At 38.0% G+C, this 25,729-nt stretch overlaps 1 protein-coding gene across 1 annotated transcript; it reads right to left on the reverse strand.

Moving 5' to 3' along the window:
- Window positions 1-16,137: 16,137 nt before the first annotated feature.
- LOC110128813 (protein LEG1 homolog) lies at window positions 16,138-24,233 on the reverse strand. Its single transcript, XM_070463235.1, has 6 exons — window positions 23,812-24,233; window positions 22,438-22,524; window positions 20,261-20,445; window positions 19,642-19,778; window positions 17,594-17,832; window positions 16,138-16,307 (listed from the first exon to the last, which is right to left on the reverse strand). The coding sequence occupies exons 1-6, from the start codon at window positions 24,125-24,127 to the stop codon at window positions 16,204-16,206; spliced, it is 1,068 nt and encodes a 355-aa protein (XP_070319336.1). The 5' UTR covers window positions 24,128-24,233; the 3' UTR covers window positions 16,138-16,203.
- Between the last annotated feature and the right edge of the window lie 1,496 nt (window positions 24,234-25,729).

The raw sequence follows: 25,729 nt of genomic DNA on the forward strand, positions 1-25,729 counted from the left end.
TGCTGTCTCCATTAATCTGGTCCCAAAAAGGGAGATAGTTGTCATTTGCATTGGTGATTGACCCTGGATCTGGGGCCAATCCCACAGAAAAGAAACTCAGGAAGAGAAAGGTAGGGATCGCCAAAGAAGACCACATCTTCTCACTGCCTGTTGTACTTAAGTGTAAGTCTCAAACAAAAGCAAGTTATATAGCAGATGGGAGGTAGTCTTCTGGCCAATGAGAAAATGACAAATAAACTGCCCAACAAGCACCTGAATTGATGAGCAAATAAATGATCATCTGCCAATGCAGATTTAGCAATTAAAATTGTTAGAGGCTATTATAAAATGGTTCAAATAAATAATTTGCACAGATCATTTATTGGAAATAGTCATCATTTCCTATAGTTTAAAGTACATAATCACTGTCAGCTTTTCTAAAACAACCTATTAAATTTAACCCAAAGGAATACTTTCATATTTTTCCCATTTTATTATGAAATAGTTAACATATGTCATTGCCTAAGTTTAAGGCATATAGTATGAAAGGTTGGTTTACATATTTTGTAGAATGATTATCACAAAAGTTTCAGCTAATATCCATCCTCTCATCTAAATACAATGAAAAGAAAGAAAAAATAGGGAAAAACACTTTCTTCTTGTGATGAGGACTCAGGTTTTACTCTCCTCACAACATTTTAATATATAATACAACAGTGTTAGGCTTCCCTGGTTGCTCAGTGGTAAAGAATCTGACTTCCAAGGCAGGTGACCTGGGTTTGATCTATGAGTTGTGAAGGTCCCCTGGAGAAAGAAATGGCAACCCCCTGCAGTATTCTTGCCTGAGAAATCCCAAGGACAGAGGAGCCTGGCAGGCTATAGTCCATGGGGTCTCAAAGTGCCAGACATAACTCTTTCACACTCTAACATTTTCATAATTCCGGAAGCACAATTGCTGGGTCATATGGTAATGCCTTGTTGCTTCTTCTCAGGACTTTTTTTGGGGCCACTCTTTGTTTTTTGTGGTTCCATATAATTTTCAAAAGTGCCTTTTCCTGCCGGGGTCCAGCCTCGGCAGGATCCAGGGGGTACCCTCAGGATGAACGGTGTCGGAGAGAGAAGACACGTGAGACCAGCCTTGATGTGGCCAAGTCTGAGAGAGAGAGAGAGAAAGAGAGAGAGAGTGACCAGACTGGGGATGGGCTGCCGAGTCTGGCAAATCTTTATTTTTTACCATGGCTTTTATATTCTAAGTTAGTACATTTTTAAGTGGAACATAGTTTAATATTACATCAGCTTATCCTTCACGAAACCAGGGTGTTTCCTGCAACTTCTTTGTGAGAGTCTTGTACATTATCTTCTGGCCTCGGGGCCTATTGACATTTTATGACCTAGGTGAATGCAAAGCTGTTTTCCGTAATCTATTCTTTAATGAACACAAAGGTCAGTCCTTTTGCAGAAGTTATCAGTTAAATTTATCTCAAAGGTTTACCACACAAAGACTCTGCAGCTCCAGTGAGGCAGCCCCTGTTTAGCATTCCTGGTTAAAATTAACAATTCTAAACTCTTATTTTTCTAAATCTTTAACTATAACCACTTTTAGAATAAATTTTTATGTTCTCTAATAGGGCTTCCTCACCCCCTGAAGGGCTCTGTGCCTATTAGGGCCTTTTGTGTGATCAGGTTCTTTATGCTGTTTATGATTAAGGTGTTGTGAGCAGTCATGTGCATTAGTAGGCATTTGCCAAGCAGGCTAGAATGCCAGCAAAGGGGTCTAAATTGAAACACTCCTTTCATCCTGGATAATCTTATAGGATACCACCTTCCGGGGGACATATTAATTAAAGTTCTAAGTTGATTCTGTTTGGAGAGAGATCGGGGAAGGCCTTCTGCCTGTGTCACAGAAAATTACGGAGTTAGTCTAATATAGCAAGCATCAGAAAGACAGAGATCATCTTTAAGGTGAGCGCCGGGGCAGCTTTTCAAAATCCCCGAAGTCCTGATCTGCCTTGCTTCTTAGGTCTTCTCCTCACGACCTTGTCATGGGTGGGATCTCGTGTGCTGGCTCCCGGCATTTTCCTACTTCTCTTTAAATGCCATTGAAATCTTGATAGAAATTAGTTTGAACTGAAAGGTGGTTTTTGGTAGTATCAACTTTTTGACAACATCATTTTTTTCCAATCCATGAGCATAATGTATCTTTCCATTGATTTATGTCTTCTTTGATTTCTTTCATCCATGTCTTATGATTTTCAGAGTAGAGAACTTTCAGCACCTTAGCTAAATTTACTTCTCTGTATTTTGTTTTATTTATATTGTTATAAAAGGAATTGAATCTCTATTTTGTTTAAAAATTTTGTTAGTGAACAGAGTTGCTACTGATTTGTGTATGCTAATTTTGTTAATTTTCGAACTGTACTGAATTCACAGTATAGATCTAACAGGTTTTTTTGGTTTGTTTGTTTTTGAATCTAACAGTGTTTCAGTGTAGCTCTACTTGATTTCAATCTATTAGGAGATTCTTTTAGCCTCATGAATCTGGATGTTTATTTCTCTCTCCAGATTGGAGAAGTTTTTAGTCATTTTTGTTTTACATATACATTCTCTCCCTTTCTTCTTTTCTTCTCTTTTTGCAGTTCTCATATTGCAAGCATTGTTTTGTTTCATTGTGCCCCATAATTCCTATAGCTCTCTTCAATCTTTTGTATTATTTTTCTTTTTCTCTTCTGTCTCGGTAATTTTCAATGTCCTACCACTCTAGTTCATGGACTATTTCTCTGCATAGACAGTCTGCTTTGTTGCTTTATTAAATGCTTCAGTTCAGTTATTGTATTCTTTTTATCTAGGATTTCTGTTTCATTTCTTGATGGTTGCTCTTATTGTTTTTTGTCAAACATCTCATTCTGTTGCTCATGCATTGGTTTCCTAATTTTATTTAGTTCTCTTTCTGTGTTTTCTTGTAGTTCAATAAACCTTCTTTTAGAGAATTAGTCTGAGTTTTTTGTCTGAGAGTTTATGGTTCCCCATTTATTTGGGGTCATTTGTGAGATCTTTATTAGTTTCCACTGGTCTTGTCATATTTATCTGATTATTTTATCTGTGTATTTGAGTAGTGAGATGTCTTTTCCAGACCTTATAAATTTGTCCTCACAGAGATTGTTCTTTACCATTCAGCTCAGTTCGGTTTTCTGGGCGTGTCTGCTGGTAACGGTTTCAGGCAGGAGGATCCTGCTATTATGGTCTATTCTGGGGCAAGACACATGTTCCACCTTTGAGGATGGAGATGGGATGGGGTGCACCACTGGCTGAGGACAGTTGGCTAGGACTTCTGGCTTGGTTTCCTACCCAAATGAGGTTGCAGAATGGACTCTATGACTGCCTGAGTTCTCGGTCAGGACTGGGTACTATATTCTGTAGTAGGTGGGACTATGAATCAGCTTCCCGACTCTGGCAGGGCAGCAGACCAGGACACAGGGTTGCATAGCTCATTGTTTTCTGGTCCAGATTCAGGCTGAGTGTGCACTGAATTCTCTGCTGAGGCCACCAGCTTTGCTCTGCAGTTGGGGGAAGCCATGGGCTGTGCTCTGTTCAAGTGGTACTGCACTCCAACTTTCCTGATGAAGAAGGCCACTGGCTTTGCTCTGCAAACTATCAACTCTGTCCGCCCTTCTCTCAGCTCCAGCGCTATTGGACCACACAGCTTCAATGGGTTGTTGCCAATATTTCTGGCCAGATTGGGCCAGGTTATTGTTTTACAGTCACTGAGTCATGTCTGACTCTTGGCATACCCACAGACTGCAGAATGCCAGGCTTCCTTGTCCTTCACTCTTCCAGAGTTTGCTCAAATTCATGTCCACTGAGTTGGTGAGTTGGGTTTGATCCCAGGGTCGGGAAGATCCCTTGGAGGAGGGATGGCAACCCACTCCAGTATTCTTGCCTGGAGAATCCCATAAACAGAGAAGCCTGGTGGGCTACAGTCCATAAGGTAGCAAACAGTCAAACAAGACTGAAGTGACTTAGCATGCACAAATTGGTGATGCTATCCAACCATCTCACACTCTCCTGCCCTCTTCTTCTTTTGCCTTCAATCTTTCTCATCATCAGGGTCTTTTCCAACGAGTTGTGTGTGATTTTTGTCTATTCATCTGTCAATGGACAATAAATTTGCTTTCTTACTTTGGCTACTGTAAATAATGCCAAAATAAACTCTAAAATGCAAACATCCTTATGAATTGTTTTTTTCTTTGGGTAAATATCCAGAAGTGAAACTGCTGAATCACATGGCTGTTTTACTTTGAATTTTTTGAGAAGCCTCTATACTATTTTCTGTATACTCATAGATATTGTACTCTTATTTGGGAAATCCCATGGACAGAGGATCCTGGCAGGCTACAGTCCATGGAGTCAGAAAGGTCCATCAGGACTTAGTGACTAAACAACAACAACAATGATGCAGGGAACAAAGAGATTATTGCTGGGGGGTGGGGTGGGAAAAATAGGTGAAGAGAATTTGACATACAATCCCCCAGTTACATAATAAATAAGCCACGAGGATGTAATATACAGCACAAGAAATATGGTCAATAATATTGTAGTAACTGTATGGGGACAGACGGTTACTAGACTTATTGTGGTGATTATTTCATAATGTATACAAATGTCAAATCATGATGTAATACACTTGGGACTAACATAATATTGTAGATCAACTATTTTCAAGAATAAATAAAGAGTGTTCCTGAAGCAACTCTAGAGTCACCTTTGCCTGGGACTAGTTTACTTTACTACTAAAAAGTGACATTCATGGAGTGTTTCATGAATGTTTTACCTATTCAACAAAAACTCCTCCATATGGTTGGAGGAAATGTGAATGAATGATGGCCTTCTACGAACGTAGGGAATTTGAAGGCTTACTCACCCCCAGCAAATGTTTTTCCTTTGGTCTTGTAGAGTTTCATTCTCTATGTATGCTGATTGCTATTCAAATTAAAGATTGGAGGGGAGGAGAACTCTAAGCAAATTTCTGAACTTCTGTCTTTGCATGCTTTCCTTTTTATCCTGGCATTATACTTTGCAAATCCTGATAGCTTTAATTTCCCTAAAGTCCAACCTTTTTCTCCTCAAGTCAGGATAAGCTCTGGAGTCTTGGGTTTTTGCTTCTTGAGTTTAGCAAATGGCAGAAAATTATGGCTTTTATAGGACTCACTAGATTTGTTTCCTTTCCTGTAAACCATTACTTCCCTCTTCTGATTGCTTTCTCGTGTCTGGAAATAAATTTTAGATATTTTATCCTGGTTTTTAGTTTTTATGCAAGCAGCAATTCCAGTTGGAGTATCTTTGTAATTAGCTGAAGCAGAATTTCTTAAACTTACAAGATTAGAGCATCTGGAATACAGTTTCTGAGTTCTTTATTCTTAGGGACCATAGTGACAGATCTTGGCATAACATTCATAAAAGAGGCAAGTTTTCAGTGTTTGGGTACTACCAGTAGCATTTGTACCTTAGAAAGTCAGCTCTGAATTATTCAAGAGCAAAAGGTCCAATCTGATAACTTTTCTTTTTTTTCCTAAACTTGAAACCAGTTACTCCTACAGGGACAGTCAGAAGGATAATTTTTTCTTCATCAGAACACTACTGATATTAAGAGAAAAAGATCATAGACAAAGTAAATATTCTGAACCTTACTAAACCTTACTAAAAAGACTTTTGCCCATAAAGATATTTTAGAGAGAGATCAAGAGGATGATATAAAATCCTGAAGGTTAGAAGAGAAATAAAGAAAGAGATGACTTTTTTCTCAATGCTTTAAACATGGACCACATGATCTAAAATTCTCTAGAAATTGCAAGTCCAGAAACATTGTTGAAGTTCAAAAATCGAAGAAAAAGAGATCTGCTATCAGAAGCAAGTTAGAGTGACTTATAAAAGAAACCTTTATCCTTTGACAGGCATACCCTTAAAGCTGCAGATGAAATCCCTGTGTTTAATAAGTGAGCTCACATTCCTGGAACACTAAATGCTTGCTAGAAAAGTGTTAAGGAATGGCATGGAATTCTGGGTGGGTTAGTACAAAATATTTAAAGTAGTATTTGGTGAATTTTGAAATGATGCAGAAAGGGAAATGCTTGAATAAATGGGAATTCTTGTATCTTTATGTTGCCTTTTGATTTTTTTGTATAGTTCCTGAGGTGCTGAGCTATATTGGTTAATTAGCTAGAAATGAGGAAGCCCATAGGTTTGTGAATTTCATTTTAAAGGACAATGAGGCCTTTGAGTTCTGTCACTTCATGTACTGTTTTAGACTCCTTTTAGAGTTTTCTGGGACTAAAACTTTTCCTTAATAGTGGTTCCATGGAATGGACTCTTGAAAATGGAAGCATAAGGACTCTAGCTGATTCAGGTCTCCTCCCTCAAGAATGTAGTCCAAACTCCCTTAATGAGCATCAGTAGAATTTTTAAGCCTGACTGGCTAAGCAAACAAGAAATATTGTTACTATATAATATTTATATAATATAAATTTTTAAATATTCCTGGTAAAAATCTTATCCACAAACCATCATTATCCCCATTTATATTTCACTTTCTTGGTATTTCTTATCTGTTCTATGTCTTTTAGACATACTTTGATATTTTAGGACTTCTCAGTTTACCCCAGCAAAAGCCATTTATAGATGCATATCTTTGGATATGCATTTCAAAGCAACAGTTTTCTGGAGCTAACCGTAGCTGTAAATTAGCTTCCAATTTTTCTGTAATGTTTTAAGGGGTAAAAGAACTTATCATAAGAGCGACATTAGTTAAGCAGAACGGACATATACAGTAGCAGAATAGAAAATGTATTGACACTTTTATGATGACCATCTCAATGATATTTGAATTCTTGGATAGAATGACTATCATTTTATGGAAAAATAAAAGAACTAGTGAATTCACTTTGATGTCAGCCACAAGGAAAGGAAAACACATTATTTGACTGCTTTCATTTACTTTTCTTCTATCTGTAGACTATATCAAATAATGTTAAATTCTAAAAATTGCCTGCATCTCATATCTCTTCTATCTCCAACTGTATATCCTCACTAGGTTGCACTGTTAAGTGACTCAATTTTCTGCAAACATTGTGTTGTCACAATATCATTTCATGCACTTAATCATCTTGCTTCATAGAAAAGTTCTGAGATTCAGCTCAATGGTTTGGGGGATGTGGGCTTCTCTGAGACTTATCCTAGGCTTGTTTTGATTTGTAGGCCCCAAACTTGCGCCAATCTTAATTACCTACCTTGTCAGAAGAACACATAAGAGAATCCTGGAACAAATAAGAGAGGGGTTTTTCCAGGTTTTGCTGGGAGAAGGTGGGGTCATGGAAGGAAGAAAAAAGAAATGTTTTCTGGAGATGTAATATTCAGTGAAAACAACATTCTTGGTGATTTGAACACTACTGTGCCCCGTATAAAAAAAGAGAACTGGTGGTCTTGGGAGATGGATATGATGCATTAGACAATAGAACATAATTGACTCATAGACACTTGAAGGATTTTCTTCCAAGCATCTGCTAACACTTGATTACTAGAAAGAAGTAGTTGGCAGATGGACTCGGTTTGTTACTGAGGAAGCACACTTACCGTCAGCTCTATGCCAGGACACGCAGAGTTTCCCATTGCCCTGAAAAAAAAAAAAAAGTTAGAAACTTAGTGACTTAAGAGACAGAGATTTATTATGTTATACTTCTGGTTTCAGAAGTTCACATATTGGCTTCACTGAGCTTAAATCAAGAGGATCACGGGACTGATTCTCTTTGAAGCTTCTGAAGGCAGAATCAATTTCCTTGCCTTTTACGGTTTCTAGAGGCCACTTGAGTTTCTTGCGACCCCTCCCTCTCATCCCTGCAGCCTGTGGTCTGGTCCTCCCTTCTCCTATCCGTCTCACTCGGGCCATCAGGCATCGTCTTTATAACGGTCTTGTGAGTCCACTGGGCTGGACCTGGTAATTCAGCTTCATTCCCCATCTCAAGACCCCTGAATTAATCACATCTGTTAAGTCTCTTTTATCATGAAGTGTAACATATTCTCAAGTTCAGAGTTTGGGACATTGTATTAGTTTTGCAAGGGCTGCCTTAACAAAATACCACCAACTAAGTGGCTTAGGCAACAGAATTTACTCTCTCACAATTCTAGAGCCTAGAAACCTAAGATCAGGTGCTGGCAGGACTGATGCCTCTCCAGGGCTGCGAGGAAGAGTCTCTTTCACGCCTCACCTCTGGCTCCTGGTCATTTGCTGGCAATCTGCCATTCCTCGGCATGTAGAAACATTGCACAGCTTAAATTCAATATGCTATCACTGGAAAATGGGGCTATTATAGTGCTATTTTGACATGGACAGGATATCATGAATTAAAAATGAACCTACATACCCTGTGGTACCTAAGTCCCACTGTTTTGAGCCGGAACTGGAATGTGCTGTGCCCATGGGTTGTGCTTCACAATGTGCATGAGCACCTGTGCTGTGAAAACTTGTTGCTTAGTGTCTAGCTTGTTCTTACCCTCCCAGGCCAGATGGAACCAGGTGTTAGCTCTTCTCCAAATTTCTGGTAGAATTCAGCTGGGCTTAATTTCTCTGTGGCTTTGGAATCTTCCCAGACCAGGGATCAAACCTGTGACCTCTACTTTGGCAGGTGAGTTCCTCTACTCCGCACCACCAGGAAGCAGAAAAACCTGTTTCAACACCACCAGGTTTCTTGGGGAAACAATCTAAAATATACAAATTGATATAACAATGGAGACTGATTAAACAAGAAAATATATAAATTTACATTTGAAAAATAATATATGCAGCTATTTCCATCAACACCTTGAGAAGGTGTTCAGTGGTAAGGGAAAAAATAGAAGAAAACAAGTAAATACAAGGATATCATGAGAGTTATGATATAGGCTAATGTGCTATTTTAGGAAAACCTACACTTTATTTCTGATAACATAGGTTCCAATGGCTACATAAATCACAGTTATCTTTTGTGCACAAGAGACTATGGAGGTAACTTTATAAGAATTATGATCATCTGCTTGAGTAATACATTGAAAGAAGTATTAAGAATATGGCTAACAGTCACATTAGAATAATAATATAACAATCTCCCAAGAAAGCTTAGAGAATCCTTAAATAATTCTTGTCACATTTTTGAGTGACCAAGAGACAAACATCCAAGATTTATGTGAGACAGTACTGATTATGATATCCCACCCCATTCATGCTTAGTTAAGAATTTTTTCAAGAATTCTTGCTATAATATCGGCAGTCATAGGAAGTTGTACACTTAGAATTTGTCTTTGTAATTTCAATAATTTGGTGCATACTTGTGAAATGTCTTCTTATGCCAAGGAGCGTGAGTTACTCTGTTCTCACAGGGAAGTAGTTAAAATTACGTTATTTCTTAGAGGTGTTGTTGTTCAGTCACCAAGTCATATCTGATTCTGCACAACCTCATGGACTGCAGCACGCCAGCATTCCCTGCCCCCAGATGAGTACAAGCCTATAAAGAATTTATCCTGAAGAAATTTTGCATACCAAGCCTATGATTTATTGACCCACCTATGACTGGGCTTTCTTGGTTTCTCAGAGGTAAAGAATTTGCCTTCATTGCAGGAGACTCAGGAGATGTGGGTTTGACCCCTAGATCAGGAAGATCCCCTGGAGAAGGAAACGCAGCCTACTTCAGTATTATGTGCTTTTCCAGGGGCTCAGATGGTAAAGGATCTCCCTGAAATGCAGGAGACCCAGGTTCAATCCCCGCAGGAAGATCCCCTTGACTAGAAAATGGAACCCACTCCAGTATTCTTGTCTGGAGAATCCCCATAGACAGAGGAGCCTGGCAGACTACAGTCCATAGGGTCACAAAGAGTTGGACATGACTGAGTGACTAACACTTTCAGTGTGTGTTTCCACTTGTTTAATTTGCTTTGTTGCCTCTGCATTGGGCATCTATTCCAATCTCAAGGAGCTTGCCATCTATATTTTGTTTTAAGATTTTCATAGTTTCAGGTGTTATTTTCAAGTCTTTCATAAATTTTGAGTTAAGTTTTGTGTATATTTTAAGATAGTCATCCAGTCTTGTTTTGCTTTTTGGTTTTTTTATTGGCTCGTGGGTCTTCAGTTTTCCCAACACCATTCATTAAAAAGGACTGCCCTTTCCCCATGTAACTCTTGCCTCCTTTGTTGTAAATTAATTGGCTGTATATGTTTGGGTTTATTCCTGGCTCTCTATTTATTTACATTAATCTATGTGTCTCTTTGTATGGCAATACCATACATTTTTTGTTTGCTGTTATTGTTCAGTCGTGAAGTCCTGTCTGACTCTTTGAACCCTATGCTCTCTAGCACACTAGGCTTTCCTGTTCGTCACTATCTCCCAGTGTTTGCTCAAATTCATGTCCATTGAGTTCATGATGCCATGCAACCATCTCATCCTCTGTTGTCCTCTTTTCCTCTTCTCCTCAATCTTTCCTAGTATCAGGATCTTTTCCAGTGAGTCAGCTCTTTGTATCAGGTGGTGAAAGTATTGGAGCTTCAACTTCAGCATCAGTCCTTCCAATGAATATTCAGGATTGATTTCCTTTAGGATTGACTGATTTGATCTCCTTGCTGTCCAAAGGACTCTCAAGAGTCTTCTCCAGCACCACAGTTAGAAAGCATCAATTTCTTTGGCATCTCTATGATACAACTCTCACATCTATACATGACTACTGGAAAAACCATAACTCTGACTAGACTGATCTATGTTGGCAAAGTGATGTCTCTGCTTTTTAATACACTGTCTAGGTTTATCATAGCTTTCCTTCCAAGGAGCAAGCGTCTTTTAATTTCTGGCTGCAGTCACCATCTGCAGTGATTTTGGAGACCAAGAAAATAAAATCTGCCACTGCTTACACTGTTTCCCCATCTATTTGTCATCAAGTGATGGGACCGGATGCCATGATCTTAGTTTTTCTAATGTTGAGTGTTAAGATAGCTTTTTCACTCTTCTCTTTCACCCTCATCAAGGGCTCTTTAGATCCTCTTTGCTTTCTGCCATTAGTGTAATACTATGTGCATATCTGAGGTTATTGATATTTCTCTTGGCAATCTTGATTCCAGCTTGTGTGTCATCCAGGTCGGCATTTCACATGAAACACTCTGCATAGAAGTTAAATAAGCAGGGTGACAATATACAACCTTGTTGTTCTCTTTTACCAATTTGGAACCTGTTTGTTGTTCCAAGTCTGATTCTAACTGATGCTTCTTGTCCTGCATATAGGTTTCTCAGGAGAAAGATAAGGTTATCTGGCATTCCTATCTCTTTAAGAATTTTCCACAGTTTGTTGTGATGCACACTATCAACGGCTTTAGTGTAGTCAGTGAAGAAGCAGCAGATGCTTTTCTGGAATCCCCTTGCTTTTTTGATAATCCAGTGAATGTTGGCAGTTTGATCTCTGGTTCATCTGTCTTATGTAAACCCAGCTTATACATCTGGCAGTTCTCAGTTCACATCCTGCTGAAGCCTGTTCTTGAAGGATTTTGAGCATTGACTTGCTAGCATGTGAAATGAGTACAATTCTATGGCAGTTTGGATATTCTTTGGCATTGTCCTTCTTCAGGATTGGAATGAAAACTGCCCTTTTCCAGTACTGTGGCCACTACTGATTCCAGTTTATAGTTTTAAACTAGAAAGTGTGATACTTCCAGCTTTTTCTTCTGGCTCAAGTTTGTTTTGGTGACGTGGGTATTTTTAGGGTTTGATGCATTTTGTCACTTCAGTTATTAGTTTTATTTTTATGTAAAGATATCTCACTTGTATTGAGACATTGATAAACCTATTTTTGACTTTCAAAAAGTGGCTTTTGCTTAATATGTCCTTCTCATGGGGAAAAACAGATAATATAAAAATCATTTATTTTCATAGGGGGTCATTTTGGTTGAGAGGTAGTTAAAGAACACCGGGATTTGAGGTGAAATTAAAAAGAGGCACCATATTGGGAAAAGGTATGACAGGTGGTCAGAAACACCAGAAGATACTTAGCCTATATATTTCGATTAGAGCCATTAGCAGTGATTGAAATATGGTGAATTTCAGATAATTTTTCCTCATTTTTAATATGTGCATTTTTCATTTAGGGGCCCCAATTATAACAAAAATAATATTTAAAAGGAAAACTTCAGTTTTGTGTAGTTTACGCTAGAGTTCAGTTCAGTTCTGTTGCTCAGTCATGTCCGACTCTTTGCGACCCCATGGACTACAGCACGCCAAGCCTCCCTATCCATCACCAACTCCCTGAGTTAACTCAAACTCATGTCCATTGAGTAGGTGATGCCATCCAACCAGCTCATCCTCTGTCGTTCCCTTCTCCTCCTGCCTTGAAACTTTCCCAGCATCAGTTCGGTACAATTAATTTGCTCAGACATGTCCAACTCTTTGCGACCCCATGGACTGCAGCACACCAGGCCTCCCTGTCCATCATCAACTCCCAGAGTTTATTCAACTCAGGTGCACTGAGTTGGAGATGCCATCTAACCATCTCATTCTCTGTCATCCCTCCTCCTCCTGCCTTCAATTGTTCCCAGCATCAGGGTCTTTTCCAGTGAGTCAGTTCTTCACATCAGGTGGCCAAAGTATTGGAGTTTCAGTTTCAGCATCAGTCCTTCCGGTGAATATTCAGGACTGATTTCCTTCAGGATGGACTGGTTTGATCTCCTTTCAGTCCAAGAGACTCTCAAGAGTCTTCTTCAAAACAACAGTTTAAAAGCATCAATTCTTTGGCACTCAGCTCTCTCTATTGTCCAAATCTCACATCCATACATGACTACTGGAAAACCTTTGTCTAGTCAAAGTCCAGCTTTGACTAGTTGGACCTTTGTTGTCAAAGTAATGTCTCTGCTTTTTAATATGCTGTCTAGTTTGGTCATAACTTTTCTCCCAAGGAGCAAGCATCTTTTAATTTCATGGCATCAGTCACCATCTGCAGTGATTTTGGATTCCCCCAAAAATAGTCTGTGACTATTTGCATTGTTTGCCATGAAGTGATGGGACCAGATACCATGATCTTTGTTTTCTTAATGCTGATTTTTAAGCCATCTTTTTCACTCTCCTCTTTCACTTTCATCAAGAGGCTCTTTAGTTCTTCTTCACTTTGTGCCATAAGGGTGGTGTCATCTGCATATCTGAGGTTATTGATATTTCAACTTGCAATCTTAATTCCAGCTTGTACTTCTTCCAGCCCAGCGTTTCTCATGATGTACTCTGCATATAAGCTAAATGAGCAGGGTGATGATAGACAGACTTGATGCACTTGATGTACTCCTTTTACTATTTAGAACCAGCCTATTGTTCCGTGTCCAGTTCTAACTATTGCTTCCTCACATGCATACAGATTTCTCAAGAGGCAGGTCAAGTGGTCTGTTGTTCCTTTCTCTTTAAGAATTTTCCAGTTTGTTATATTCCACACAGCACAAGTTTTGGCATAGTCAATAAAGCCAGAGTAGATGTTTTTCAGAAGCTCCCTTGATTTTTTGATGATCCGACGGATGTTGGCAATTTGATCTCTGGTTCCTCTGCCTTTTCTGAAACCAGCTTGAACATTTGGAAGTTCACAGTTCACGTACTCTAAGCCTGGCTTGGAGAATTTGAGCACTACTTTACTAGCGCGTGAGATGAGTGGAATTGTGTATTCTTTGGCATTGCCTTTCTTCAGGATTGGAATGAAAACTCACCTTTTCCAGTCCTGTGCACACTGCTCAGTTTTCCAAATTTGCCGGCATATTGAGTGCAGCACTTTCACAGCATTATCTTTCAGGGTTTGAAATAGCTCAACTGGATTCCATCACCTCCACTTGCTTTCTTCGTAGTGATGCTCCCTAAGGCCCACTTGACTTCACATTCCAGGATGTCTGGCTGTAATTGAGTGACCACACCATTGTGATTATTTGAATCATGAAGATATTTTTGTATAATTCTTCTGTGTATTCTTGCCGCCTCTTCTTAATATCTTCTGCTTGTGTTAGGTCCATAGCATTTCTGTCCTTTATTGTGCCCATCTTTGCAGGAAATGTTCTCTTGGTAGTTCTAATTTTCTTGAGGAGATCTCTTGTCTTTCCCATTCTATTGTTTTCCTCTATGTCTTGCATTGATCACTGAAGAAGGCTTTCTTATCTCTTCTTGCTATTCTTTGGAACTCTGCATTCAGATGGGTATATCTTTCCTTTTCTCCTATGCCTTTCACTTCTTTTCTTTTCACAGCTATTTGTAAGGCCTCCTCAGACAACCATTTTGCCTTTTTGCATGGGGATGGTCTTGTCCCTGCCTCCTATACAATGTCATGAACCTCTGTCCATTAGTTCTTCAGGCACTCTGTCTATCAGATCTAATCCCTTGAATCTATTTCTAACTTCCACTGTATAATTGTAAGGGATTGGATTTAGGTCACACCTGAATGGTCTAGTGGTTTTCCCTACTTTCTTCAATTTAAGTCTGAATTCAGAAATACGGGTTTCGTGATCTGAGCCACAGTCAGCTCCCGGTCTTGTTTTTGCTGACTGTATAGACCTTCTCCATGTTTGACTGCAAAGAATAAAATCAATCTGATTTTGCTATTGACCATCTGATGATGTCCATATGTAGTCTTCTCTTGTGTTGTTGAAAGACAGTATTTGCTATGACCAGTGCGTTCTCTTGGCAAAACTCTATTAGCCTTTGCCCTGATTCATTCTGTGCTCCAGGCCAAATATGAGTGTTACTCCAAGTATTTCTTGACTTCTTACTATTGTATTCCAGTCTCCTATAATGAAAAAGACATCTTTTTTGGGTGTTAGTCTTAGAAGGTCTTGTAGGTCTTCATAGAACCATTCAACTTCTTGACTTCAGCATTACTTGTTGCGGCATAGACTTGGGTTACTGTGATATTGAATGGTTTGCCTTGGAAACAAACAGAGATCATTCTGTCGTTTTTGAGACTGCATCCAAGTACTGCATTTCAGACTCTTTTGTTGACTATGATGGCCACTCCACTTCTTGTAAGTGATTTTTGCCCACAATAGTATATATAATGATCATCTCAATTAAATTACACCCATTCTAGTCCACTTTAGTTCGCTGATTCCTAAAACATCGATGTTCACTTTTGCTATCTCCTGTTTGACCATTTCCAATTTGCCTTGATTATTGGGCCCAACATTCCAGGTTCCTGTGCAATATTGCTCTTTAAAGCATTGGACTTTACTTCCATCCCCAGTCACATCCACACTGGGTGTTGTTTTTGCTTTGACTCTGTCTCTTCATTCTTTCTGGAGTTATTTCTCCACTGATCTCCAGTAGCATATTGGGCATGAACTGACCTGGGGAGTTCATCTTTTAGTATCCTATCTTTCTGCCTTTTCAAACTGTTCATGGGGTTCTCAAGTCAAGAATACTGAAGTGGTTTGCCGTTCCCTTCTCCAGTGGACCACGTTTCCCCAGAACTCTCCACCATGATCCGTCTATCTTGGGTGGCCCTACACAGCATGGCTCATAGTTTCACTGAGTTAGACAAGGCTGTGGTCCATGTGATCAGATTGGTTAGTTTTCTGTGATTGTGGTTTTCAGTCTGTCTGCCCTCTGATGGAGAAGAAGAAGAGGCTTATGGAAGCTCGCTCATGGGAGAGACTGACCGAGGGAGAACTGGGTCTTAACCTGGAGTAGCTCAGAACTTTTCTCCTCAATGGCAAAATGATTTCTCCATGTGCTCAGACACTGAAAGTCCAGACTCACTCATTATATAAACTGATAAATGTACTCATATGGCAATGCACTTGGAGTTCTGTCCTAGAATATAAATTACTTAAAATGTCTCTTCAATGCCCCAAGTTGTATCTTATAAGAATAATCTCTTTAGAGGAGAATTTTCCCTGCTTACCTGGCAGTCTATGAATGAGCATTGAAAATTGTATAAAAATCTTAGATAGCAATAGTGTAACCTGTCTTGACACAGATATTGACATAATCATGTGTAACTCAGGCATTCTATGACACTAATTAGCTTCTACCAGGTATGTATCTCAATTCTGAGGGGAGGGTGGCAGGGAGGATTATTGACTGGTAACTTTGAAAATACAAAGATGAAGCAGGGATAATAAGAACCACAAACTTTTCACAGTCATTATAACATTTGATTGCTTTTATTCTTGAAATTAAACTGATCAACACGTAATAGCAGGAATTTAGACTACTCAATTGGTATTAAGAGTAGCCTATTAATGAAGAAACGTCCCATAGCCCGAGCAAATTTTGAAGTCATGAGCTTCTTCCAAATTGTTAAAAATAATCCTCCTGTGAAAATAGAAACATTTATGTTTCCAGCTAATAAAACTTTGAATACAACTTTAAAATCTAAAAATATACAAAATAAGATAAATATTCTAATTACAGGATTTGTAATATATTAGTAACACTGTCTGACCAATAGGATTGTCATAGGATACAGGGAAATGCATTGTGTTGGACAATCTAACAGCATAAAAGAAGAGCTATTTCTCCTTGTGCTCACTTTGGCAGCATATATAATAAATGAAGAGCTGTTTCCCTTATTTGAGAATGAGATGTATTAAAAAAATTCTCACACAGTGTAATAGCCACAATATTTTATGCAATAAATTAAGCACAAATTGTTGAGACCCGTCATAACTCCGTTCTTACTCTTGTTTGCAGTGTTTTGTTTCTAGAGTGAACCTTTTCCTGCGAGGAAGGAGACCTGGTTGCTGTCCAACTGTCACTAAAACTACGTGATACTTGCAACTTATCTTCCCTGATCCTTAGGATTAACCCATGAAAAAATGGGCAGGAACTGAAGAGACTCCACAGTTCTAATTCTAAACGATTGAGATTTAAATGTGTAAGGTTCACTAGTTCATCATAACTTTTTTATTTTCAACGCAGGTAATATTATGTAGTGAAGAAAAATGAAACCCCTAAAACTGAATTTAAACAAGCTGGAGTTTAAGTTTGCTTCAGCTATTTACAAAGTATATCATTTTGGACATGTTATTTAATGTCAAATGAACTTTTTCTTCAAAAAATGTAAACAATGCTATGAATTTCCTACTGTACCTAAGGACAACAAATAAAATGATGTGTGAAAACAGAAAGCTCAATATCCATTATTTAATTGATGCTCAAAAATTTTATATAACTGTCTCTCTGCACCCAGCTTTCCTACTTCCACCCCAACCATCCCCGTTTCTTATTATATTCTCTGTCTTGGTGGAAGAGCACACTTTACCCTGGGGAGACTGACACAGCAATAATGAAGAGCCAGATGTTCACAGACTAGCAGTTTTGAATCCTAAGCAAAAATCCAGAATATTATTAGGATAGCAATAAGAATTTTAAGAAGAAACATATCAAAGTGTTGATTTTAGACTGTCACTCTTGCAGAAGCTATATAACATGTGAGGTCCTGGAAGGGTAGTTTTCAGTAACTGTCATAATTATATTCAATATATCTATAATATAGCAGGCACTCAATCATTCCTGTTGAATGGGTCATTAAATACATTTAGTTCTTAAATGACTTTGGTTCATTTAGGCTTCATGGATAGTATAACTCATAATCATACCTGTGCTTTTATTTATTTTTGTAGTGAGTTTTGTTAGAGCGATCAATGCTTTTTCCCGTCTGCTGAAGTTACTCGTGAGAACATTACGATCCTGATCTGTGAGTAGCCTGTGTGGGAAACCCACTAGGAATTCTGCTGAACTTTCGAAGTATGGACGATATAATACTGCCTCAAAAAATTCTGCAGTCACTAGAAAGTCCATAGTGAAGTCTCGTTCAGTTTCAGAAGAATAGAATGATCTAAAGGAAGGACACAAAGTTAGCTGCATGAGTTACAAAATACTTCCTGTCAATGCAAATCAAATTCTAAATGTGTCTTTTCTCCCATGTTCCTTAGGAATTTTATGCTATTTATTAAATAATTGACTGAACCAAACCTGGTTTCAGTATATTGTAATTAATCCTCACACTATCTCCTACATTGTGCCTGGCTGAAGAATCTAAGTGAAAGTGAAGTCACTCAGTAATGTCCGAGTCTTTGCTACCCCAGGGGACTGTAGTCTACCAGGCTCCTTTGCCCATGGGATTTTCCAGGCAAGGGTACTGGAGTGGGTGGCCCTTTCCATCTCCAGGGGATATTCCCCACCCAGGGGGTGAACCTGGGACTCCTGCATTACAGGCAGATATTTTACCATCTGGGCCACCAAGGAAGAATCTGTTACATAGCAACAGAGATGGCAAAACTTTGAATCACAATTTAAAAAAATTGTAGCATCTTAACCAACCCCCTCTCTTACTTCTACTAGATTTACTCTGGGTGCTTTCTCCTTGTGTTTCTCCTATATCTAATTTCTGTGCCACTGATGTCTAATGTCACTTGGTTTTCACAAACACAGTTCAGGGACTAGATACTATGAACGAGTACAATGAATAGAAGGTTATCTAGTAGCAATTTCTGAAAATTCTTCAACAACATACACAATTGACTCATGTTTATTGTGTGTGTATGCTAATATAATTGCTCCTAATTCCTAGGAAATAAGAAGTGGACTAGAAATTTGCCACAGAAATCAAATCATCTTCTTGAGTAGGACATAACAGGACCCAAGGCCAGGGGACAAACAAATGGACAACAGATGGTTTTTCTTGAGTTCATCTAATTTAAAGACTTAAATGGCATGCTCAATTCTCTCTTGCAGAGAACAACCATAAAAACTGAATAAAATATTAAAAACACATTCTATGATATCAGAGTGGACAACAATATTGACACATTGTGAGTTCAACTTTAAGAAAAAAGGTATGATAGCCTGAAAATTTACATGTTGAAGTTCATACTAAAGAGAAAGAGGGACTAGAGTGCAGATTTTCTCTTTCTCTCTTCTCCATGTGAAGACACAGATGCTGTGATGGAAGAAGGCAGTCATCTGCAAGCCAGAAAGAGGGCCCTCAGCTGAAGCTGACCATGCTGGCATCCTGGCTCTGAACTTGCAGCATCCAGAATTGTGAGACAATAAATTTCTGTGATGTAAACCACCTAGTCTATAGTATTTGGTGATGGCAGCCCTAGTTCCTAATAAGAAGGGAAGACTCAAGGCAATGAATGATTTTGACAGGTATTGCTCTAATGTTGTCATGATGAGAAAAGTCTTTGATAACATTGTGGAGCTGAGAGAAGAAACATCACAGTTAGTGATGAACTATTAATAAATAGGACTCTACATACACACACATACAAACATACAACAAAATACCAAGCCATTGAAAATCACTGGGTAGGTTTTTTTTTTTTTTTTTTTTACCAGAAAAAGAATTAAATAGTAAAGGAAAAAAATTAATAAATTTGTCTACACTGAAAAATTTTCAAATTAAGGAGACATAATTGAAAGAGTGAACTGACAAGTATAAACTAAGAAAAGCTACATTCAAGATATATACCTGATATGTGACTCTTAGATGAACTGCAAGTAAAAGTGGAAAAACTATTTCCTGATATTATGGAAAATATGAGCTATGAACATTTGAGGCAACCAAAACTTAAACATTATGTTTTACTATGCCAGAAAAAATAATTGAGTTTAATTACATCACATAAAGTAATTCTCTTACACATCACTGAACTTCGGTTTTGCCACATCAATGGCAGCTTGATGGGCCACCCACATCTTAAAGATCGCTGTGTCCTCATCTGTGTCATACTGAGGAATACCTCTGGTAGTGGAAACTATCTTTCTGGATTGCAGATACTGTAGAATGAATAAGATTTATGTCATTAAAAGATTTTAAAATAAATTAAAATATATTTAATTACCAGTATCATGAATTCCTGAAAAAGAACATTGTAACATACTCATCTAGCTGATTGTTTAGAAATGAAATTTATTTTCAAAATAGATTTTAACACTTAAAGATGTCATTGCACTTTGTTTTGTATAGAGTTTTATGCTGTTCTGTTTGCAGAGGCAAACATAATTTGGTGATTATTACATGAATTGTATTGAAAAAATGTTTTTATAAATACAATTATGCCAATTTGATATTAACTATTAGGATCCCTTCAGGATACTAAGCAGAATTATTAGAGCGGGAAGGGACAAAACTCTAACATAATTTCAAATGCATATAAATGTGAAGTTTAGTCTATTTTTACATCATAAATCCCAACAGAAGAACTCCATTCAGTGTTTTCATTCATTCCATTCATAAAAATATCATTGCATTCTTTTACCTTATAAAACCTGTTGGCTATATCCATAATTTGTGGATAGGCTGCACGGCATTCCTCAACTGAATAACAGAAGTTAGATCTGTACTCCTCTCGAGGTAGTAACTCTACCTCATATGGCAAATTCCCCAAAAAGTCAGATTCAATTGCAGCAAGGAAATACATAATAACCACATAGTAGTTAATGCCTGTAGAAAAATAGGATGGAGATATCTGGAGCCATTAACTGTCTATACAAAGTAGGAGTTAACCAAGGGACTAACGCTTAACCTATACAATTTATCTTATTTATTCTCCAAACTTTCATGTTGAATTTGTTGGCTCTAGGAAATGCATATGATTATGAGAACTTAGGGATAATCACAGTCAGGAAAGTCTCCACTGGGGGCACACTCTGGATACAGAAATTTGTATATGAATCTACTTAGTTCAATCCAGTTCCAAATAATTTCTGTCCTATATTTATTTACCCCTTACATAGGAAGCAAATAATCAGATTTGGCTCAGGAAAATATTTACTTCAGTTTGGTTACATATGTAGATGACATTTGTGGAGATACTCTGCCTAGTCTGAGGAAGAGATTTTGATATGACCATCTTGTTCTATCTTAGCTCTCTTAAGGATGGTTCTAAAACCCACCAAAGTTCTTCCCAAACAAACTTGAATACATTTTCTCATTTTCAGTTTGACTTTCTTCTGGTTCTTGGTGCTAATTCATTTCAACCAAGTCCTCACTCTAGTCTTTGGACTATATATCTACTTCTTGATTCCTCGGTTCATCTTGTCTACCAGGATTCTGGCAGCTCCCAGGCCAGGGTTATTCTTAGGCCCACTCCTCAGCCAGGCTTTGGTCACAGGCATGAATCCATACCTTCCACTAATGAAGCACATCCTTCCACATTCCTGCTTGACAGTAAGAGAACTATTTTGATTGTTAATCTAGATGTCAAGGAGAAGCCAGATACTGGTGATACCAAACATAAGGGAGGAGACACAACTGATAGATAGGTATTTCAAGGAATATTTTCAAGCCTTTTGATGACAAGTCATTTTCTCATTACATGAAACCTAGTGCACTAGTTGACCTCATTTCACTTATTTCTACTTTTAGCCTTAATTTTCACCTTTGAGTGCATGAGTCTCAGCATAAACTTTACCTTGAATTGGAAGAATTTTGTTCATTGCCAGGTACAACCTTTATTTTAAAATGTACATTTATAAATTCACTCTTCCAAAACTTTGTACCTAATGAAGATATATTCCTGCATAAACCAATCAGAAGGAGCAGATATGTTAGGTGTCCCCTATAGTGAAATTGGTTTTTAAGGCACGGAATGTCTTGCAATTGAAAATAATAAATCATTATTAAGTTCTTGCTGTTTTTTCAAATTAGGGGTTTAAGGAGGAAAACTTAAGTGATTAAGGAAATGAACTGAGAGAGAAAGATGAATGTTTAGACTTTCTATTACTAGCTTTGTGATAAAAAGCAAATTGCTCAACCTCTCTCAGCTTCTGCTTGATTCTCTGTATTATGAGAATATTGATTTAAGATCATGGCAAGGGTTGAATTAAATCTCTCTAAAAGGCTAAAGTGAGGTTCTGGAATGTGTAAGTGTGAAATAAATAGTAGCTAGTTGTAGAAGGGACTAGGAGTGGGTGGAATATGCAATAGAAAATGTGAAATACTAGGTACTTGAAAGTATCGTTTTCTTCTTTAGTATCTACCTAAAATGAACAATGGCTTCCCAGCGGTACAGTGCTAAAGGATCCGCCAGCCAATGCAGGAGATGGCAAGAGACGGGGTTTCAATCCCTGGGTCTGGAGGATCCCCTGGAGTCGGAAATGGAAATCCGTTCCAGTATTCTTGCTCGGACAGAGAAGCCTGGTGGGCTACAGTTCATGAGGTCTCAAAGAGCTGGACACAACTGAGCACATGCCGACATCCCTGACACAAAATGACAGTGTACTGTACATCATTAACTTAGACATCGCCATAGCAGAGTTATCATTCAAGTTTTGCTTTAATTGATCATCTCCTGGGAAATTGCACAGAAAATTGTATATGTTTACAAAGGAAATATCAAGAGTTAACCCAACTTAGCCTATCCCATAAAAAAGGAGAGATAGCAGGCCCCGAGCCACAGATCAGTAAAGGAGCATGGTGAAATGAAACACTTACCTCCCCAGGCACTGTTGATAGATATGCAGCTGGAGACTCCAGACTCATAGGCACACCGTGAACTATTGGGAGGCTCTGAAAATCTATCTACAGAGTAAACAGGGAAGGTGAAAAGAGTTGAACCTTGAATAGAAAGCCATAAGAGAGGAAAAGACTCATATGCTCCACTCCAAAGAGTAAGAGGGTTATTTCTGCTAAGGATATGGTCCATTCATATGAATAGCATTTCATTCACTTTGAGAGCTCAAAGCTTCTCAGAAATTCCAGCCTGTACAGGCCTTTTCTTGCATTTTTCGGGTTTTTTATGTTTCCTTATTATTTTCTTTACCAGCTCCTTCTTGACTAAGCTGGACCTGCAGAGCGTTTCACAAGGCAGTCTCTGTGGGTCCTTCTTTTCTTCCTAAATCAAAAGGCTTCATTGCAATAGTTTAAATGGGCAGAAGTTTTTTTTTTTTTTTCAAGGCACCGCATTCTAGACATTGTTTCATTCTAGACTCCTTCTAGTCACATCCAGAGAAGACCATTTAAAAAGGAATTTCATGAGAGTGGGAAGCTGATTTAGTTCCAGAATCTCAGTAATAAGATAACTGATTGAAGAAGTAGTGAGAGCAAAATACAGATGGAGAAATTCACCCCAACTGAGGCAGGAAAGGGAGAAGCTTTCTCCCTTTCTCAGAGAGAATGCTGAGTTTTGAGCATCACACTTGTCTCCCCATCCTACTTGTTTAAGTGCAGGAAGAGAGTGCTGCATTCTGGACCAGTTCCTCCCTGTTTTCAGCCCTTTTTTCTGCCTGAGCCTAACAACTATCAGGAAAGAGACTGTGCAGTGAGGGCCATAACTTATTACTTTCCACTAAAATTTTTGAGGCAAAGCCCAGGCTTTTAAGGGAAAGAAGCTTCCTTACCTTAGTTTGTGTGATACCTCACCCTGGATTTCATAGCTAAAAGAAATCTTGTCTTATTTCCTATATTAATCTCACCCCATTAAATGGAGATATTTATAGTGTCACATGTATCTGAGAAGCCTGTCAGGCTTTGAAAAAAACAAGAGTTTTTTTTAATCTAGAAGGAGACATTTCTTTTTCAAACAATAAGCTTTTTCAGTTTACAGGAATTTATTTTTAAACCAGGAAGGCTATAAAATGGAAAGCAAAGGTGTGACAAATAACTTTACTAATCAAAAGAAGTATTTGATTAGGTCATATAAAAGCCTGAGTACTTAAAGATAAATGATTATATTGACTGCATTGGTTATATTGACTGAATGCCTGAGCATTCAGACAGTAATGCTTAAATAGATTAGCTATAATGCCATTCCTAGCATCAAAGAAAGAGAAAAGCAATTTTCCTTGACAATAATTCAAATGTACATACCTGTTTTAAATAGCCTTCCATAAAATAAAGTCAGTAGCCAAAACACATTGCCTGTATTGTTTTTTCCAAATGAAGCAAAATATTTGTTTGATTCTGTTATAAGGATCTTATATAATCTTAGTCGATCCATATATTTCCAGGGATCAATGATTATCTTGTTATTCTGCACTGGAAATTCTGCTATGTCTCCATCAGTTTGGTCCCAGAAAGGGGGGTAGATGTCATCTCCATGGGTGGTTGACCCTGGATCTGGGGCCAAGCCCACAGGAAAAAAGCTCAGGAGGAGAAAAGTGGGGATCACCAAAGAAGACCACATCCTCTCACTGCCTGTTGTTCTTAAGGGTAAGTCTCAAACAAAAGCAACTTATATAGCAGATGGGAGGTAGTCCTTGGGCCAACTAGAGAATGATGAATATCTGAGCACGTAATACACTGACCAACTAGAACCTGAATTAATGAGCAAATAAATGAGCATCTGCCAACATAGATTTAGTAATTGAAACTGCTAAAGGCTATTGCAAAACACTACAAATAAATCATTTGCGCAGATAATTTTTTGCCAATAGGCAATTATTTAATGTGGTTTAAATTACCTAAACATAATCATTTTTTCTAAAACATTGTATTAAATTTAACCCAAATGCTTTCATTGTTTTCCAGTTTTATTGAGAAACAATTGGCATACATCATTGCCTAAATTTAAGCATACAGCTTTATAGTTTGATCTACACATATTGTAAAATGATTATCACAACAGTATCAGCTATCATTCATCCTCCCACCTAAATACAATAACAAAGAAAAGAAAGACAAAAAGGGAAAACACTTTTCTTGTGATGAGAACTGTTAGGATTTACTGTCTTCACAATTTTTTAATATATTGTATAGCAGTGTTACCTATAGTTATCTTACTGTACATTACATCCCTAGTACTTATCTTGTAGCTGGAAATTTGTACTTTCTGACCTGCTTCCTTCTGCTCTGGATTGTATGAGTTGTTTGTGTATTTTGGATATTAATCGCCTGTCAGATGCACGGGTTGCACATGTTTTTCCCATTGTGCACACTGTCCTCTCACTTTGCTGGTGGCTTCTGTGTTCAGTCTGGTGCCCTCTCGCTTGTTTATTCTGAGTCGTTCCTGAGCTTTCTGTGTGGATTCACAGCAGTGCTGACGGATCTCACGTCTGTGCACTTGCTGCCTGTGTTTTTAGGGTTTCCTTCAAGGAGTTTCATGTTCAAGTATTACGTTTAAGTCTTTGATTCCTTTTGAGTCAATCTTTAGAAGTGTGTAAGATATGGGTCCAGTTTCATCCTTTCACTTATATTTATTCAATGATCCCAATTCTATTTATTGCAGACATTGTCTTTTCTGCATTGAGTGTTCTTGGCTCCCTTGTCAGATCTTAGTCGAGCGATTATGCTTGGGCTTATTTCTGGATTCCCTATTCTGTCCCACTGGTCTATTTTACTGTTTTTATGTCAGTATCATAAACTTTTGATGATTATAGATTTATAGTATAGCTTGAAATCAGGAAGTGTGATACCTTCTACTTTGTAACTCTTTCTCAGGTCTTTTTTGGCTATTCTGCATCTTTTTCCATACAAATTGTAGAAATGTTTTTTTTTTGTTTTTTTTCTGCATCTTTCAGGGTTCCATACAAATTGTAGGAATGTTCTTTTCCCATTTCTGTTAAAAAATACCATTGGAATCTTGATAGGATTTGCATTGAATTTATAAGTGGCTTTTTTAGGTATCAACATTCTGACAGCATCATTTCTTCCACTCCAAGAACACAGGGTATCTCTCCATTTATTTATTTGTTCTTTGATTTTGTTCATCAGTGTCTTATAATTTTCAGAGTAGAGATCTTTCACCACCTGGGCTAAATTTACTTCTATGCATTTTAATTTTTTATTC

Source organism: Odocoileus virginianus, unplaced genomic scaffold (genome assembly GCF_023699985.2).
Source record: "Odocoileus virginianus isolate 20LAN1187 ecotype Illinois unplaced genomic scaffold, Ovbor_1.2 Unplaced_Scaffold_47, whole genome shotgun sequence".
NCBI lineage: Eukaryota > Metazoa > Chordata > Mammalia > Artiodactyla > Cervidae > Odocoileus > Odocoileus virginianus.

Coding starts and splice junctions, on each gene's coding strand:
- LOC110128813 (XM_070463235.1), bottom strand. CDS start 24,127: ATGTGGTCTTCTTTGGTGATCCCCACTTTTCTCCTCCTGAGCTTTTTT. Junction 20,446..22,437: donor TATCAACAGTGCCTGGGGAG/GTAAGTGTTTCA, acceptor ATTTTTCTACAG/GCATTAACTACTATGTGGTT. Junction 16,308..17,593: donor AAAAATAAATAAAAGCACAG/GTATGATTATGA, acceptor CTATTTTCACAG/GAGGATTATTTTTAACAATT.